At 36.3% G+C, this 18,340-nt stretch overlaps 4 protein-coding genes across 4 annotated transcripts; 2 read left to right on the top strand and 2 right to left on the bottom strand.

Moving 5' to 3' along the window:
* Positions 1-2,298: 2,298 nt before the first annotated feature.
* LOC141655735 (uncharacterized) lies at positions 2,299-2,763 on the bottom strand. The gene has a single exon (XM_074462799.1). The coding sequence runs from the start codon at positions 2,761-2,763 to the stop codon at positions 2,299-2,301; it is 465 nt and encodes a 154-aa protein (XP_074318900.1).
* A 1,620-nt stretch (positions 2,764-4,383) lies between these two features.
* LOC141655734 (wall-associated receptor kinase-like 10) lies at positions 4,384-10,665 on the top strand. The gene is made up of 9 exons (XM_074462798.1): positions 4,384-4,407; positions 5,659-6,286; positions 6,387-6,539; positions 7,431-8,555; positions 8,933-9,014; positions 9,136-9,168; positions 9,611-9,825; positions 10,108-10,304; positions 10,366-10,665. Exons 1-9 carry the CDS (start codon positions 4,384-4,386, stop codon positions 10,663-10,665), a joined length of 2,757 nt encoding a protein of 918 aa, XP_074318899.1.
* A 279-nt stretch (positions 10,666-10,944) lies between these two features.
* LOC141655733 (auxin transport protein BIG-like) lies at positions 10,945-12,163 on the top strand. Its single transcript, XM_074462797.1, has 3 exons — positions 10,945-11,274; positions 11,364-11,929; positions 12,010-12,163. The coding sequence occupies exons 1-3, from the start codon at positions 10,945-10,947 to the stop codon at positions 12,161-12,163; spliced, it is 1,050 nt and encodes a 349-aa protein (XP_074318898.1).
* Positions 12,164-13,214: 1,051 nt separating this feature from the next.
* On the bottom strand, positions 13,215-16,786 carry LOC141657828 (uncharacterized). The gene is made up of 4 exons (XM_074465174.1): positions 16,591-16,786; positions 16,381-16,488; positions 14,104-14,178; positions 13,215-13,611 (listed from the first exon to the last, which is right to left on the bottom strand). The coding sequence occupies exons 1-4, from the start codon at positions 16,725-16,727 to the stop codon at positions 13,380-13,382; spliced, it is 552 nt and encodes a 183-aa protein (XP_074321275.1). The 5' UTR covers positions 16,728-16,786; the 3' UTR covers positions 13,215-13,379.
* Positions 16,787-18,340: the final 1,554 nt, after the last annotated feature.

Raw genomic sequence — 18,340 nt, 5'->3', positions numbered from 1 at the left:
ATCATCATGCAAAATAATTCCTACTTCCTCCTATTCCGAGTGTTGGTTTGCCTTTCGATTTTCATGTTAATCGGGTGTTGGTTTTCTTTTCTTTTTTCGGTAAATTTTGTGTGGTCCAAATTCAATTCCATGTAGAGTATGGTGTTTTGTGTGGTCCAAATTCATTTCCTTAATTTTACTCCCAAATTTTAGGGAATCAACACTCAGACTAGGATGGAGTATACTCCACTATCCCTTGACCCGCGCCCCCTAATTGTATTTGGATCTTACTTTCCAAAAAAAAAAAAGATTTACTCCGTAAAATACACAGAAAAATTTGTAGGTCCTCCGGAGGATAATTAATGTTTCCTTCCTAGCCAATATGAGTGATGACCTTTCATTTATAATATTTTACTTATATTTTGCATTAATTTTTATAGCTTTTAAATTGAGGTGAAAGCTCTTATTGGCTAGGGAGGATACAATAATTGTCATTTAGGAGGACCCAAGAATTTTTCAAATAACATTATACACTTGATAGTATGTCACTTAAAGCTATGAAGCGAGTATTTGATCATGTTTATTACTCGTAGTAGAACAAATAGTGGACAATAAAAATGGAACGAAAGAAGTGTATTTTTATAGTAATTTTTAGATAAATAATGAAATAAAAGTAAACGTGTACTCTATTTGTAAAGCAAGGGACATTATGACTATTAATAAGTACTTCCTCCATTCAACTCCAAACTACCATATTGGTTTTTGCATACTATTCACAAATGAATCTTCAATTGCAATTTTCTCTCAATATATAAGTGAAAATATATTCTTGTGGGATCTTATTTGATTCGCCTTTTTACGAAAGACATTAAAAATATGTAACTTTTATAATTTTTGCATATACGTAGTTAATGATATTTACAAGAAAACACGTTGTTGAACAAACGTGAAGTGTCATTTATGGTAGTTTGGAGTTGAATGGAGGAAGTACTTTTTATTTTGTCAGTATATAAGTCCACAAGTTACCGGGTGCAAAGTCTGCAAACTGCACAACTGATACTCCGTACTTCTAAGAAATAAAGTGGGGGCCACTTATTAAAGATTGTAAAGAAGTACGTACTCCTTAATCCTTTGGTTGTTGAGTACTTGAGTGAATGGTAGGCTAAACGGGAATCTGGATGGGTTCGGGTCGAGTCAATTGAAATTCAGGTTGTTCGGGTTTTTGTTGTTAGAATTCGGCCGAGTGATTCCAAGTACGTATTATTTTCGAGTTGGTTGTTAATTGTTACTCGTATCAATAATTCGAGGGGAACAATTAGTATCCAATAATAAATATTCGGGTCGGTCGAATAGGTTCGGGCGGGGCAATGCGTGTATCAGGTCAAATTTGGGTCCTCAACTTGGGTGGGGTTTGTTAGGTCTAGTAAGCTATATATGCTTGATTTGAGTATTTGATATTTCTGTGATGCTTCTAAAATTGAAGACCATAATAGTAGCATACTAGCATAATAGCATAGATGAGTAATAATGAGAAGAAAACAAAAATCTTAAATTATCATTTGGGACCAAAGCTTAAATGGATATGTACGGAGTAATACTCACTACTATTACTTGTGGCACGCGTTTTCGGAATTGGAGTTTATTTGAGTAATTGTGATACGACTCATACGAGTATATTGGTAATTATTGAGGTTGTCAATTTTTATTTTTGTAAAAATCAAACCCACAACTTAATAAAGCTTGTTCTGTATTAATGCGTAGTATTTTATCGATTGGTACTCTCTCTGTAGGACGGTAACTAGGAACAATAAAATTAGGCCATTATTTATAGCCCTAAACTCTCAAGACAACCTCTCCACACCCCAATATATATCATAGACATTGTGTATCAATTGTAGCTACAACAAATTAAAGCATCTTTCCTATACACTCTATTTGCCAAACTGCTTATAATTAGCTACTTCTCTGTTCTTACAATCCCTCCAAGACGTACCATGTCCGAAGACACCATCGTCCCCTCGGCATTAACCTTGCAAGACGACGTCGAGTTTGTTCATCCTGCTGAGAATGATCCTCCTCCTCAGACAAACCCGCAGTCTCGTGAAGTGTTTTACGTTCAAACTGACTCGGTATGTATCCGTATCCCCTCCTGAATTGTTTCACGATCAATGGTAGATAACAATTTAATATTGATACACACCGAAATATGAGTGGAGGGTAGTCTAGTAACTTTCTCTTCTATTTCTTATTCTCCAAGTCATTAGAGGCTATATAATGGTATTAGTTTTTTTTTTTTTTTTGGCAACAGTAAAGAAAAGTTTACATTTTCATAGCCTGACGAGCCAGACCATGGGCAATGTTATTAAGATGCCTAGGTACGAAACTAAAACTTACACAATGGAAATAAACCCAGATACTTTTAAGGTCGCTGAGAATTCCTCTGACAACATGGCTTTCCTTCTCAAGACCTGCGATCTGGTTTACCAGCCTTAAGCAGTCCGTTGTAACCTTCAGGTGAAGCTCGCCCCTATCTCTAGCCCAAGCAAAGACCTCACGTAAACCTAAGGCTTCCGCCTGTAGAGCAGACTCCGCTTTCAACTTCCTTCTTCCTCTATGAATCTCCACCCCCCGACCATTATAAGCCACCCAACCACAAGCTGCATCAAGATTTCTTTCCCAGCTTGCATCGACCTTTACTCTGGTACCCCTACACTGTGCCTGCTTCCCAATCACGAAGAATGGGCGTCCTGCTTGTAACTCCTTAGCGTCCTTCCTCCTAGGCATAGACCCCAAAACCTGACTGTTTTAATGTGTAATAATCAATCAATGAAAAATTATGAACGAACTTGTGAGATTTATCTCATTTGTTATAATGGAATCTAGGTGATTAATTCACCACAATTCTATTATTGGGGTAGTCTATCGATCTTTGCGGTCGAACAGCTGCATTTTTATCCTTTTTGTTTCCGTCTTAAATTTAGATCGTATCAAATATCTTCATGATACCAATTCAAGGAAATGATAGAAATAATATTATTAAGGAATTTAACTACAAGAAAATTTGTTTTGGGCAACAAAATGGTTTAATATGGGCAATAAATATTACGTATTTTACTCGTCGCACAATATTATTAACACGGCAAAATTCAATTCAGGTGACGATATTGTGTCCCACGGTCGGGATGTTGGTCCCAAGTCCGGAAAGGAAGCCAATCGACATAGTCTGCGTAGTTATATTATTTGTAGCTGTAGTACTTTTGTTCATACTTGTAGGATATTATCTTTTCCGTTATATGTAAAAGAAAGAAAAAACGTCAATAATGTTAAAACTTCTTAACAAGCTTTAGTCGTAATTATGTTTATATTATCAATTCCTTTAAATGATAAATTAAGCATTCGATTTTCCTTAATAAGAAGAGTTAGTCATTCTTCAGACGGATCATTTCATAGCTTTAATTTGTAACCATTTGACAAGCAAATGTAATCATTTCTGGAAAACAAGTTAGCATAAGTTGTAACACAGGGACGATAAAATAAGAATTTGTGTCATAACCAACAAGAATAATTTGGTAAAAACAAATCAAAGCACCTAGTCCGTACAATGTACTCCAAGAAAATAAGGAATTTGCACAAAAATTTACTTGGATATAAAAAAATAAAAAAATAGAGAATAAGAGGGAGTATATACAAATTTCAATTATTGTCCTCCAATTTTATACTCTTTTTGTCCATATCACAAGGTAAAATTCTTAGTAACAACCATTAAATATCATTCTAAATTCCTAATGTAACAAGGTGTATTCATTCCCGGCAATCGTATACGATTTTCGTCGACAACAGCAACATGTTGTATAAATGCAGTCATGCCGAGTAAGATTGGTCATAATAATCTTAAGGGTATGGCACATACATGGATTATACATACTCCACCTGATATAGTAATCAGGGAAAAAATGACCCGATAATAAATTGATAAACCAAACAAGACAAAACGTGAGCCAGAAACCCAGACTCAATAACGACTCAACTTGACCCAACAAATCTATTTGAATATCTCGAGCCAACAACGACCCGTCCCGAAGCAAAGAATTGACCGGACTAACCCGACCCGTAAGTGACATGAACCCAACCAAACATATATAGATATAGTCGTGTGACTCGATATGACCCTACCCTATAAATCTATAATGACCCAACCTAAACCGACCGGATTATTGCCACCCTGGTTTCAACAAGCTACCCCTTTACTATTTTACTATAAATATAAGGAGTTAAGGACCTTAATACAATCAGCCAGAACATTATATTTACACTTTTTAATTTGCATCTCTCTTATTTCTCTCTATAACCAATATATTCTTCATCTTCAACAAGGATATTCTCAAGCTTTATCAAGCTACAACAATGGCGTCTTCCAATTCAATCAGAGTATGTATTCTTTCTTTTGTTTTAATTTATACAGCGCCGTACGTGTGTTTGTGATGAATTATTGAGCATTATATGTGATGCTTGCTTAATGTAGTAAATATTAGACCTACACTATTTTACGTAATGTATTAGCTAGTCTGATTCTAAGTCTAATTATCATTTCACATAAATTCATAGGCATCTTAAGTAGAATATCACACTAAATTATGCTAAGAAATAATATTATTTTTTTTGGTTCAAATGAACGTAACATTAGAATGATAGAATAAAACTCTGTTACTTGAAGTCTCCGAATTACAAATGGGGTGTCTTATGTTCCAAAAGTTTTGTTCAATCTCTCAGTCGATGTTTGACCCTTTTTATTCAGCTTTTTGTTGAATTATTTAATTTGCATTAATTATGTATTAGAAGATTTTTACATAAAGTCATAAATAATAAAGGAATTAAAGTGTACGTGTGTTTAGGAGCGGACCTGGGGCTCGATTATTTTTTGAAAAATAACCAACCCTCGGATATATATGTAATATGCGTGTGATAAGAGTGAGTAAACTATCAGTCACATAGGGGATAAAACTAATGGTCTGAGTTGGAAGTCGCGTGTTCGACTCTCTCCACGCTGAGATTTCATTTATAAATTTCAATTTTGCAATTTCTATTGTATTCAGGGTCTTTTTGATGAGTTTGATCCAACAATAACTTTGTTTTAGTTCTTTGTTGCTCTTTTTTTTTTGTTAATGCTAATTACTTTTAATTCCACTAATATCCCCAATTATGTATAGTTAATTGCGAAATTCGAAATAATAGAACCCTAATTGCATGATGTTCACCAAATTTCAAATAAATTACATATACACATGATTTTTCATTCATTTTAGATGATAAAAGTATGAAGTCGTTCTGAAACCTAGAAAAAAAGACCCAAAAAGTTTAATTATCTTTTGGGTGTTCATCAAATGAATGGTGATATATATGATATTTTTTTCTAAAAAATGTTGAAAAGTTTAGACCAATTTGTTTATAAGACTCTTTGAATTTTGCCTTTTAAATCAAATTTGTGTATATTTTAGTTTGACCGATCAACTTGCTATAATCACTTGAGTTTTATCGCCTACGTTAAAAAATGCACCCCCGTCATTTGAATCATGGGTTCGCTACTGCGTGTGTTTAGAATGAGTTAAGATTGTTAAGAATATGATCATAAAAGTAATTGTTATTTCATTAACTTTACGTTTTGTTTTGTTTTGTTAGCAGGCGAGGAGGTTGTCACCAAAGACGATAATACCCGGGACGGTGGTCAAAAACCCGGAAAGGAAGCCAAATTATGTCCCCTACATTGTTTTATTGCTATGTACATTGCTTCCACAAGCACTTCCCGGTCCATTGTATGAAACTCCAGACTGCTACGATGAATATCAATGTGGGAATGTGACGATCTTATACCCATTTGGCCCCAGTAAAGATTGTGCCATGGACGATGATTATATCATTAGCTGCCATGTAGACAACTACACGGACACCCCTAGATTTCTAAACACTAGTTCACAAGTTTTAGAAATTTCCGACACACAAATAACTATAGCATCTCGCGGGCCCTTAGTCGATATCTTTAACCTTTCCTCAAAAGGCAACCCCTGGGGTGATTTATCCGATAAGCCATACATGTTGCCGGGATTCATGAAGGAGTCGTATGTTGTCCTAGAGTGGTTTGTCGGGAATGATTCCTGTATAAATGCAAGGAAGAATCCGAGTGCATATGCTTGCAAGGAGAAGAGTTTTTGTGTTGACGTTGACAAAGCCCTTGGTGTCAAAGGATATCGATGCAAGTGTATCAATGGTTACGAGGGAAACCCCTATAATTCTGGTGCTGCTGGTTGTGTAGGTATGTGTTGAGACAAGATAACATATAAATTCAATGGTGTTCTCCCTATTTTCAGTCAAAATTTACCTTTCTCTTTTTTGCCAATTTTTTTCTTTCTCAGATATTAACGAGTGTGCTGACTTTCCTTGTGCCGGACTATGCAAAAATATCGAAGGAGGCTATACATGTCACTGCCCCAGTGGTTATTATGGCGACGGCAGAAGAGACGGGTTGGGATGTCGTCAAAAAAGTTTAAAACTGGTCTTCATTCTTGGTAATTCAACTTTTTTTTTTTTTTCTTAGTAAAAGTAATTTAGGCTTGATAAAGATACGAGCTGCTGCAATGACAAAATTTAGGCTTCAGGACCAAATTTTATTTGCCTTGTCCGACTTCATTTCCAGTTTCCCCTCATTTTCTGTCTGACTCCCGAATCAACCCATAGATTAGGAGCCGCCATGCCCCTCACCTGTTATCACCATGGTTTGTTGATAACTTATGGTGACCAGGTTTTTGTAGCTGGGGCGAAATAGTGTCATAAAATAGCACCTGCACAGAGGTGACTAGATAATATTGGTATAAAGCGTCAGCAGGCCTTACTCCACTAAGAATCCAGGAGGCAGCCCAGAATAAGTGACAATGTTGGTTTGTACCTGTGCCAAACGAGAAATTTGATACCCACACTCGATAATGTTGATAAAAATTGCTGTGAATTGGGCCTAGAGTTTGAAATTATCCTGGTGTAGATGCCTTTCAATTACTTTGGCGTGAATACAGTCCTAATACTTGCTCTAGTTGGTGAATACAGTCCTAGTTAAGGATTTACTGCTGCCTTTCGACTCTTCCAACTGTTAGACTCATTGTCGTCTTTTCTTTGCCTGCACATACAGTAGTAGATGTGTCAGTTTCCCACTGTTGATGTGGTAGATTGGTGGTACAAGCAGAAGTTTGAGTCTAAGATTGAACAGGAGCTTTTTGCTGCAGTTTTCTTAGCTATACAATACCACAACTGGTGGGCTCGAATTCACTGCAGGCTGACTACTGCATTAATTTAGGCTTCAGGACCTAAATTTAATTTGGCTTAGATGATAATGCATTCTCCATTTTGTTGAATTTATGATATTATGTTCAGTTTTCTTATGTAGCCACCATATTCTTCCAATGTAGGAAACTGTGTTGGATTCGGGACTATATTATCTTTGATCGGAGGATACATGGCCTACCGTTTTGCAATTAGAAGGAAAGAGGTCAAGCAAAAGGAAAAAAACTTCAAACGCAACGGTGGTCTGCTATTGAAACACAAGATGTCTTCTGAGGAACGTCCCTTAGAACAAACGCGACTTTTCACAGCAAAGGAGCTAGATAAAGCGACGGATCAGTTTAATGAGGAGAGAGTACTTGGTCGCGGAGGCCAAGGTACGGTTTATAAGGGTATGCTAACGGATGGAAACTTGGTTGCCATAAAGAAACATCAGGTTGGAAGTCATGGTGAGGACTTTATCAATGAAATAGCAATATTGTCAGAATTAAACCATAGGAATATAGTTAAGTTGATAGGATGTTGTTTGGAAACCCAAGTTCCCTTGCTAGTGTACGAGTTCGTGCCAAATGGAACTCTCTCAAAGTTTTTACATGACCCGCAAGAAGAGTTTCCGATCACATGGGAAATGAGATTACAGATAGCATTAGATGTGGCGGGGGCAGTGACTTACTTGCATTCGGCTTCGTCTAATCCAATACTTCACAGAGACATAAAAACCTCGAACATACTACTTGATGCCAAGTTTAGAGCCAAGGTCTCGGACTTTGGGACATCAAGAACCATCTCTGTCGATCAAACTCATTTAACTACTCAAGTGCAGGGCACAGTCGGGTATCTCGACCCGGAATATTGGAGCTCAAGTAGATACACCGAAAAGAGTGATGTTTATAGTTTTGGGGTCGTTCTTGTAGAACTTCTAACCGGGAAGAAGGCGGTTGATAATGGGAAGAGTCTAGTAGAATGGTTTGTTACAAGCATGGAAAACTCTAGTTTAAGTAACATCTTGGCTGACCGAGTCGTGAATGAAGCTAAGGAAGAGACTATTTTAGCAATTGCCAAACTAGCACGAAAGTCGTTGGACAAGGACAGAAACCAAAGGCCGACAATGAGACAAGTTTCGTTGGAGTTGGAGGCGATCAGTCATGGAGGAGAGAGTATCTCATTTCTTAGGAGCTTGGAGGGTAGAGATAGTGGTGATGGTGGTGGCGTTGATGAAACTATACGTGGTCTATTTGATGATGCAGTGCATGGTACTAGTAGACATGAGAAGGGAGAATGTTCAACGTCCTCAAACCAGATTATTTATGAAGAAGAAGAAGAAGAAGAAGATTAGGGTGTAGCATATGATCTGTTAGTTGTTAGCTTCGGAGGACTGAAACATTTCAAAAGGAATGTCATTATTGTGCTATTTCCCAAAATGTTTGATGGTAGTAGGTTACCATTTTTTTTTTCTTTCAACTTCGGAAACACGGGCCTGGTATTGCTGGATATGAATCTGTCTGTCTGTATGTATGTATATAATTGCATCCTACTAGACTAGATATGTTACTTGAATTGGTTCCTGTTCTGATGATAATCCCAGAGTTTAAGTCAGATTTTAATCATTTCCTGTTCTTTTAACTGTCAGGCCTTGGGTTTTTCCAGATTTTTTTTACAGGAAACTTTGAGCTGCTTGCTTATTCTGCCTTGTCATCCATCATTCATGATGAGTACAAGCACTTGACACTCCATTTCAAGCCAAATATGAGCTAATCCGGGAATTAGCCAGCCGTATGACAATTGGACCTGCACCTGCCTGTAACCATGTGCATTTTTCTGTACATGTTTCAGTTTGGTGAAAATTGCAGTTGGCTTTATTAATAGGTATTAGTATTAGTATGGTGATGCAGAATTGGTTGTATTGCAGCAGTTCTTAGCTTCTCTCTCCCTGATCTTGAACATCTAGAATGGTAGTTAATCCAAGTTTGGAATTACAGGATTTCCATCCAATGCACCATTAATGTCTGAACAAGTGTACAGTATTTCCTTTTCGTCTTTCCGACTCCTCCTTTGTTTCTCATTTGCCTGTTCCCATTTCATTTAACGTCAGTCAGTGTTCATGAATGTCATGGTCAAGTAAGTGCATTCTCAATTTGCGCAGGTAAGATTTATATTCTACTATGGCGGAAGAAGCTCCTTTACAATTTACAATCTTCTACTAACATTTCTCCACTCTCAAATAATCATAATATATCCATATCATTCCTCCCCCCCTCAAACCCTAGAACAAGATTCATCTTCATTAATCAATCCATTTCTTGGCAAGACCCAATTTTGATGAATACCCTCTTGCTAATTCTAACCTAATAGATGATGGTTCAAAGGAATTACTGATTGTTGATGATTTTAGTGCAATTTCTGGGATTTCTGAGTTTCAATTTTGGGAAAATCAGGATACAATTGAGGGTTTTGTTGTTAATAATGGCGAAAGTTCTGGGCTTTTGATGAATAATAATGATAATCATGTAACATGTTCATTGAGTATTGATTTAATTGATGAAACCCTATAGTATATTCGGGTTTATTTTCTTTTCGACTATGCATATTTGCACCTGCAAAGCGCGGACCTTTTCTGAATGTGCATAAAATACTCTCCCTTGTTTGGATAGCAAAAGATGAATGATTAAGAAATTTATGCAATTATTTGCATTCTTTCTCGAATTGTTGTGTGCTTCTGAATAGATACAATAAACTTGCATGTCGTTTGAATAGATACAATACACTTGTTTCACAATTCGAGTCGTTTGATTGCATTTTGTGCAGTTTCACATGCTGCTGATCTTAGTTATTGTCATAGACTTTTGAGAGTTCTCCGTAACCCGAATGTGTTTTCTTGGAATGTTGCTATCAGAGGGTGCTCTGAGAGTTTGATTGCTGCTAAAGCTATGGTTTTGTACAGTGAAATGTTAGTTAGTGACTCGTGTCGACCCAATAATTTTACTTATCCTGTGTTGTTTCAGGCATGTGCGCTGATGTGTTCGTGTTTGATGGGGTATATTGGTTTCTTGTGGGAAACTGGAGGATGCGCGCCACGTGTTTGATGAAAGTTGTGTGAGGGATTTGGTTACATGGAATTCTTTGGTTGGGTATGTGCATTGTGGGAAGGCTTCTGAGACGTTGGAACTTTTTCAGGAAATGAAGGTGAATGGTGTTAAGCAGGATGAGGTTACAGTGATTGGGATGGTTGCATCGTGTGCACAACTCAAGGATTTGGACCGAGGGTTGGAGTTTCAGCAGTTTATGCTTGGTTTAAGTAGTTTCGGGTTTATTTTCTGGCATAACTGCACCTGCAAAGTACGGACCCTTTCTGAATGTGCATAAAATACTTTCCATTATGAATTTTCCGGTTCACACAAAAATACGCGTAGAATTTCCCTTAGGCCTTGTTTGTATAGCTAAAGATGAATGATTAAGAAATTTATGCAATTATCTGCATTATTTCTCGAATTGTTGTGTGCGTATGAAGTATGAACAGATACAATAAGCTTCCCTCTTACCATCCCATGAAGTTTTTTATATGTGATGTGATAAAATAGTAGGTTAAAACTCTTGTTGATTAGAATGTGAAAAGAAATTCCAAGAAGAAATGTTGTTACTTTAATGCAGAAGAAAGTTTTGTACTTTCTTGAACATCATCGATCTATGGATATTGCTGTTGCAACCCGAGAAGAAATGTTGTTACTTTCTGAGGTTTGTTCTTCAACTAATGAATTTTGGGAATCGAGGTTACGTATTGTCTTCCAGTTGCTATTCACTTCAATAAAGGTGGGTTCCAATCATCCAGCCATCTCAGAACATGTTGTCCTCCCTTGCCTGCGTATCATATCCCAAGCTTGTACGCCACTAAAACCCGACATAGTGGACAAAGAGGCTGGAGGTAAATCTTCCCAGACTGTGCCACTAAAGGATGACAACAGTCAGTCAGTGGGGGTAAGTCTGTACCGGAGTTGGTCGAGAGAAACTGGGATGGTTCACAAAAGGCTCAGGACATACAGATATAGAGTTATTCTGAATCGGAGAAAGGAGCATCATATCTTGATTTTGTCAGGAGGCAGTACAAAGTTTCACAAGTATTCAAAGGTGCTGGTTATAGGTCGCGACCTCAGAGATATGATTTCCTAGCTTTGAAGTATAGACTGAGATGGAAGCGTAGGGCTTGTGCAAGAAATAACTTGCTGTCATTTGAGCTGGGATCATGGGTCTCTGGGCTCATACTAAGTGCCTGTTCCCAATCAATAAGGTCGGAAATATGTATACTGGTAAACCTTCTATGTTCTCAGAGTTCAGTGAGGCAGTTTCGCTTGTTGAACTTGTTGATGACATGGTTGCCTTCGACTCTCTCTGCTGCTGAAAACGCTGAGGAGTATTTTGAACTGCTCTTCAAGATGATAGAGACGGAAGATGCTCGTCTATTCTTCACTGTCCGGGGATGCTCGAGTACTATTTGCAAGTTGATCACCCAAGAGGTTAATAACATTGAATCCCTGGAGAGGAGCCTGCACATAGACATTTCACAGGGGTTTATACTTCACAAGTTAATAGAGCTGCTTGGAAAATTTCTGGAGATTCCGAATATCAGAGCAAGGTATAGCTAATGGATATTTGCATTTTTCAGAAAATTATCTCCTTGCCAAAGTATTTACGTTATGTTTGTTCCTGTGCCAGATTTATGCGAGATAACTTGTTATCAGAAGTCCTTGAAGCCCTCATTGTTATTCGGGGATTAGTGGTTCAGAAGACGAAGTTGATAAGTGATTGCAACATGCTTCTAAAAGATCTTCTGGAGAGTCTTTTGCAGGAGAGCAATGACAATAAGTGACAATTTATAAAGGCATGTATCTGCGGCCTGCAAATTCATGGAGATGAGAAGAAAGGGCAAACTTCATTGGTAGAATGAATGAAGTTTTCCCTTTCTTCTCATCTCCATGAAAAGTTTTGTAAAGTTACATCAAATCCTGACACATTCGACTGACCTGTTTTACTGTAAAGTTTTGTAAATTATGACATGCAATCCAAACAATTCACGACTCTAAATGACCCGTTATTTTAGGGTCAAATCCTGACACATTCGACCTAATGGCTTGAAACTAATTTCGTGTATATGTGAAGTAATAAACATACTTGTCCAACATTCTCATAGCTTGTTTTGAGGGCTTCCGAAAGATGAGAATGTTGCCCAACAAGCTGCAGAGCAGAGATTTGCTGTTGAATAATTTTGGTAGAGTTTCTGAATCCATCAAAACAAGCTCTTGCGGTGAGAAATTAAAAGATATCATTCTGGAGAGACGGATCACGGGAGTTGCTGTTCAACATCTGAAAGAGTCATTTGCTGTTGCTGGGCAGCCTGGTTACAAATCTACTGCGGAATGGGGACTGGGGCTGAAACTTTCATCTGTTCCACTAATCTTGTCCATGCTTAGTGCTCTTGGACGTGCTGATGGGAGCCGCCTGCCTACGTTTGTTGATGTACGACATTGTTCTGGTGAGCTCTCTTTTTATCTTTGTTTTTTTAGTGCTTCACAACTTTTGATACAACAATTACACCAATTCTTCAAACCAAGGAAGTCGGGTGCCACCAGCGGGGAGGGATCGGCTCGACAAGCATAATGTGTTCTCTGGAGGGTTCAAAAGTTGTGAAGAATTTGTACATGCTGCCATTAACGCTGGAAAGTGCTAAAGCATAGTTTTTTGTACATTATAATGTCGAGTAATTTCGTGTTGATTTGTTCTTGATTTTGAAACTCTTTGATTCTTCCTCATTTTGCAATGAAAGATGTCTCATTTTGCCAATCATTTCCGCTTTGTATGCGATTTGTCTTCTCTTTTGCTGAGAATGCTAAAAATGGTTTAAATAAGCCAATAAAGCTATCTATCATCCAAAGTAGTAGTAATTCATCTCATCGCAACAAAAACTCAATTCTACACTGAAAAGCAAAATGTAGCAGCAATATACGTCTGTCTACTTATGATTTGTTTCCTTGACTGTAATTTAACAACTAAACAACATCGATAAGCAAAGGCAAAATCTATCTAGATCACTGCATAAGATCATAGTCATCCAATTTGTCGTGATACTGTTGAATGCCCTTGTTGATCTTTGAGGAAGATTCCCAGGTTACTAAATCTTCCATGTTCCTCGTCACTAGGAATGCTGGATCTGTCACCGTATCAATACCCACTCGTATATGACCCTGCTCTATGTACGTCACTGCTGCTTTCTTGTGCTCTGCAAACTTTTGCTTCACCATTATAGTTGCTAGACGTCGTCTGCAAATTACAAAAATAATTAATAATTAATATTAATGAGACCGACTCACATGTGACAACTTGAGACCAGCCCTTAATTCTATTATCAATATTGGTATCATACGCATGGTCGTCTCATAGAAGACATAACTGCTAACTCACAAGGAAAATTTGTCTATGAGACGACCATGCGTATGATACCAATATTGATAATTCATCGAAATTTCATAGAAGAAATTCACCACTATGAATTTCTTGGCCAATTCTTCGTTTTCTCTCCAACATTTCAACATGGAATTAGGCAAATTGAAAAAAAAATCACAAAAACTCCTGAGAGACGGTGTCTCAATAGCGTTATTGAGAGACCTCTCACATGATGGGGTGAGGGACCCACTGAATTCCTTTTTTCCTATTATGTCTCCTACTAAATTAATGGGAGACGATCTCTCGTGAGACCTACTGAAAAAAAATATCCAACATTAGATATATACGGACCATACTATATATACTTACTTGCAAAAGGATGAAACACTCAATCTTTCACACACAGCCAAACTTTTTCTGTTTGGTATAACACCCATATTATATCTGCAAGCAAAAGAATCCCCAAAGTTTAAGAGCATGGGACAAATGACTAAACATCTAATCAGGATGTTAAATTTATCGTAATGACACGAGGAGACATAACTCGAACATACAAAGAAATAATGTTGGAAGTTAATAATAACTTCGAGGCAAGAACTGTACTGGGAACATAATAAAGTGACCGAGTAATATGCTTAGGAGGAGTAAAAAATGACGAGTATCATCAGTGAACATGCTAAGGTGACCGATTGAGGCACTTACCTAGCCTAATAAGCAAAAGAGGAATCTACGTGCGAAAGGCACTAGCCAAAACGCCTCACGGTGACATGTAGAAGGAAATGGAGGGTCCCATCATATCAACACATCGAATCAGATCAAATTACGCCAATCATCATTCGAAGTGTGCTAAAATTTACATTTAAGATAAAATGTTTGCCCCAATTCCAACTCAACAGCAACAAATCCCAACTAAAAAACCAACCTTGCCCTAATTCACGGTTTTTAAAATCGTAACATATATACAACAAAGGTTTATTTTAACATGTACCCTTAAAGCACTCACAAGGAAAATTTGTCTAAATTCATCGAAATTGAATTCAACTCACTTTTTCCATTTTCAAACAGAAAATATTACGGAGAATTGGCCAACTTTCGAATAAGTGCTTTTTTTTTGTGAAATCCAAATAGACATGTGCCCTTAGGGGACACATTAAAAAAACGGATACCATAAACATTAGTCTAACTGAGAGTGCACTGCAAATTCATTAAATTAATCCTGGAACTACAAAGATGCAAACTATATTTCTGAAGAAAGTTATAATGTTTTAGTATATAATACCCTTGACCTTCAGTTTTATATATTCACTAATCAACCATTGAGCCAAAGGGATCAAGTGATTGTCAATGTACTGGAGTAATTTATACAAGAAATTTTATGGAGTTGATCAGGCACTAGAAGCCGATTAAAGCAACATCTTGTTGGGCCTAAACTTTCAATAAGCATACTTATCTAGAGTAACTTGGAATTTATCTCCAAAGCAAGTCATCTGAGGATTTTAAAGTACAAACACATTCATCTGGCCACAATATATCGAACAAAAACAGGATCATTATTGCTCTAAGGAATTTAAAGCAGCAACCTTTTCTCCTATACCAAATCCTCTCGCGCCCAAACTCTATTAGAGGTAAAACTAAATACATAAGTCCTCTCCAACACCATGGCAACCACCTAGATGGTATCCAGTATTCATTAACATGCATGAAATCTTGGGAATTCTGTAATTCAAACATGTTGAAAATCGTTATTGAACCCTTCACCAACCGCCTAGATGGTACTCCATATTGATTATGTTGTATGACAAAAGTCTCAATGTCATCGCACTCAAACATAACTAATCTTAAAATTTAGCTTGCTATCAAATTGTTAAAAGATCGGGTCTTGGACAAGTAAACACATGATCACGTCATATGAGCTACAAACCCAACAATCTAACATTTCAAAAGCCCAAAGATCACAAATTCATTCCTTAAATTCACATGACATCACCAATTTCACCATCAAAACTAAACGTCACCACAATTCCACAATAACCGTCAAAGTTCATATGTTTTTCAATTCAACATAAATTTCAATCAAATTCATTGATCCCCAATTTTCCTCTCCACTCTTCTTTAATTAAATCTCCTCGACCAAATAACAATCCAAATCAATGCTCATCACTCAACAACCACGCAAATTCCCCAAGGAAAGTTCAACTAAGCTTAATTACAACGCATAAACCCTAACTTCCCAAACTCAAATTAAAAACATGATAAATTCTCAGTTGGGGTACCAATGTTTCAGAAAATTCCAACTTGGGTACCTCAAATTTACATAATCCAATATGGGTACTTGAAATTTAAGCTTAATTCCACTTCAGCTACATCACCTTTTGCATATCCAAATACTGGTGTAAGGCAGTTTTACACACAAATTATTGTAAATAAGAAATTTTTGTAAGGTTATTTGGGTAAATAATTGGTGGGTTTACAATAAACTTTGTGTAAAACCGACTTACAGACGACTAATTGATCTAACTAACAACAAATATTAGAAAAAAAATACAAATATGAACCAATTTCTGCACCATCCTATACAAATATGAACCAATTTCTGCACCATCCTATAAATACTGAAGAAACAAAAGAAATGAAACAAAAGCTCACAGTTTTTCCAAAAGTTGATCAGTCATCTCAATTCGAAAAGGGTCTCTGGGATCCATCTGCTTCAAAATATGAACCAATTTCTGCACCATCCTACACATAACATTATACCTGCAGCCCAGAAACAACAAATTAAAAAGAAAGCCATTAAACAATTGATGGTAAATAAAATGAAAACAAGAACAAAAAGTGAAAGATGATAAAGATTGATACTTTTTGTAGTCATCACGGTCAGTAACAAGGAAGCGTTGCATAACATCACCTTCTCTGTGTCCATCTTCCCTTTTCCATTCTAACAAATTAAGTTTCTTCAGTAACTTCTGCTCATGAAATTTGAGTTGCCTTGGCATTTTGGTGTTTCAGGATTCACAGAAAGTGAATGAGTTGTGTGTGTGTGTTGAACCCTAACTCTTTTTCACAGTTTTGATTTAACTATATTTATTCCGTTAACTAATTTTTAACTCGTGCAAATTGTTCGGATGTCTTTAGTGAAATAATATATTTACATATTGTTAAACATCTACAAAGTTTTTTAGAATTCATTTTTTAAAAAATGGTCAAAAATAAAATATTTGTCGTTTTGGTTCGGGTTTGAAAATATTTGTCAAAATAGTGTCCGCGTAGACTCGGGTTTTCAAAACCTAAAATACGGAACAAACACGTCATTATCAATGGTCACAAATTTAAGTAAATTAACTAAATGGTCACAAATTTAGGCGGACACTACAGGGAGGAAGAAATCAGGGCAAACGAACAAGAGAAATACTATAGCTCAATTGTATGGTACGTATGACCCATGAGATAAATCAGCCTGTTCAACGGTGCCAATGCATAGTTGCTGAGAATCCTAATAAACATAATTAAAACAAAATTAATAATGTTACCCAGTAGCATTAAACATAAAGTAAACATAACTAACACAATAAAGATACAAACTTTAAACTAATTACCAACTAAAATTAACAAGAACATGAAATTGATCAAATAAATGACATAAAAAAGAACTTTATTTTTAAAGTTCTTATTGACAAACTCAAGAATAAGAACTCCCATTGACATTGCATTTGCTTGGAAATTGATCCTCTCCATTTCCTTTCTCTCCATTTCCTCTCACAATCTCTTTAAACAATAATTTCTTCTTTCATTCTCATTTTCCTTTATTTTTATGCGTAAATTTAGAACCGTTAGATATTAGCAACATGCGATCCGGACCATTAATAGGAACTTACCTCTGCATTTCTTTTTAGGAAATGGAGAGAAATTGGGCTCCACTTGCTCTAATCTACTCCTACATATTGTCTAGAAATATGAAGCAGCTCTAGGCTAAAAAAAGTGTTTTTTTTTTTTTGCAAAAGTCCGTGGTCCTCTTTTATATATTACTAGTTGAAAAGCCCGTGCGATGCACGGGCCTCCCATTAGGGTCTTCTTTATAAATTTATTATATAGTTGATAAAAGAAATTCAATTATGTTTAAATCATTGATAAACAAAAGTTCGTGATTAGTATAGTTGATCAATGAACTATTAGTGCTTTTAGCAAAGGAGTTTTGTCATTTAGTAGTTATCATTTCAGTTGTAAAACATCAAGTAATATAGTAAGAGTATGTAATTAGTTTTTCCATTATTGTTATAGAAATCACTTTTAATTAAATACAAAAAATTATCTCAATAAATATAGTGCAGCTCACCAAATGAACCGCCCTTAATAACTGAGACAGACCTTTATGAGTTTTGCAAATTATTTTAACCTATAACAACTACGTAAAACTAAATGGTGTTACGTAAAGGAACAAGTATCATAAATATCTATATTTAGTGTGTTTAGAGAAATGTTAAATCTCCTATAACAAAAGTTTACTTTGACTATCTACAATTAAGAGAGTGTTTTGCTCTTTTTATACCTTCTCGTAAAATCAAATCCATACTAAATTCCAATAAAATTAGTAGTCTCTAAACAACAGTAC

This window comes from Silene latifolia, chromosome 5 (genome assembly GCF_048544455.1).
Source record: "Silene latifolia isolate original U9 population chromosome 5, ASM4854445v1, whole genome shotgun sequence".
Classification (NCBI taxonomy): domain Eukaryota; kingdom Viridiplantae; phylum Streptophyta; class Magnoliopsida; order Caryophyllales; family Caryophyllaceae; genus Silene; species Silene latifolia.
Note: the sequence above shows the minus strand (reverse complement) of the source record. Positions and strands in the feature narration are given on the sequence as shown.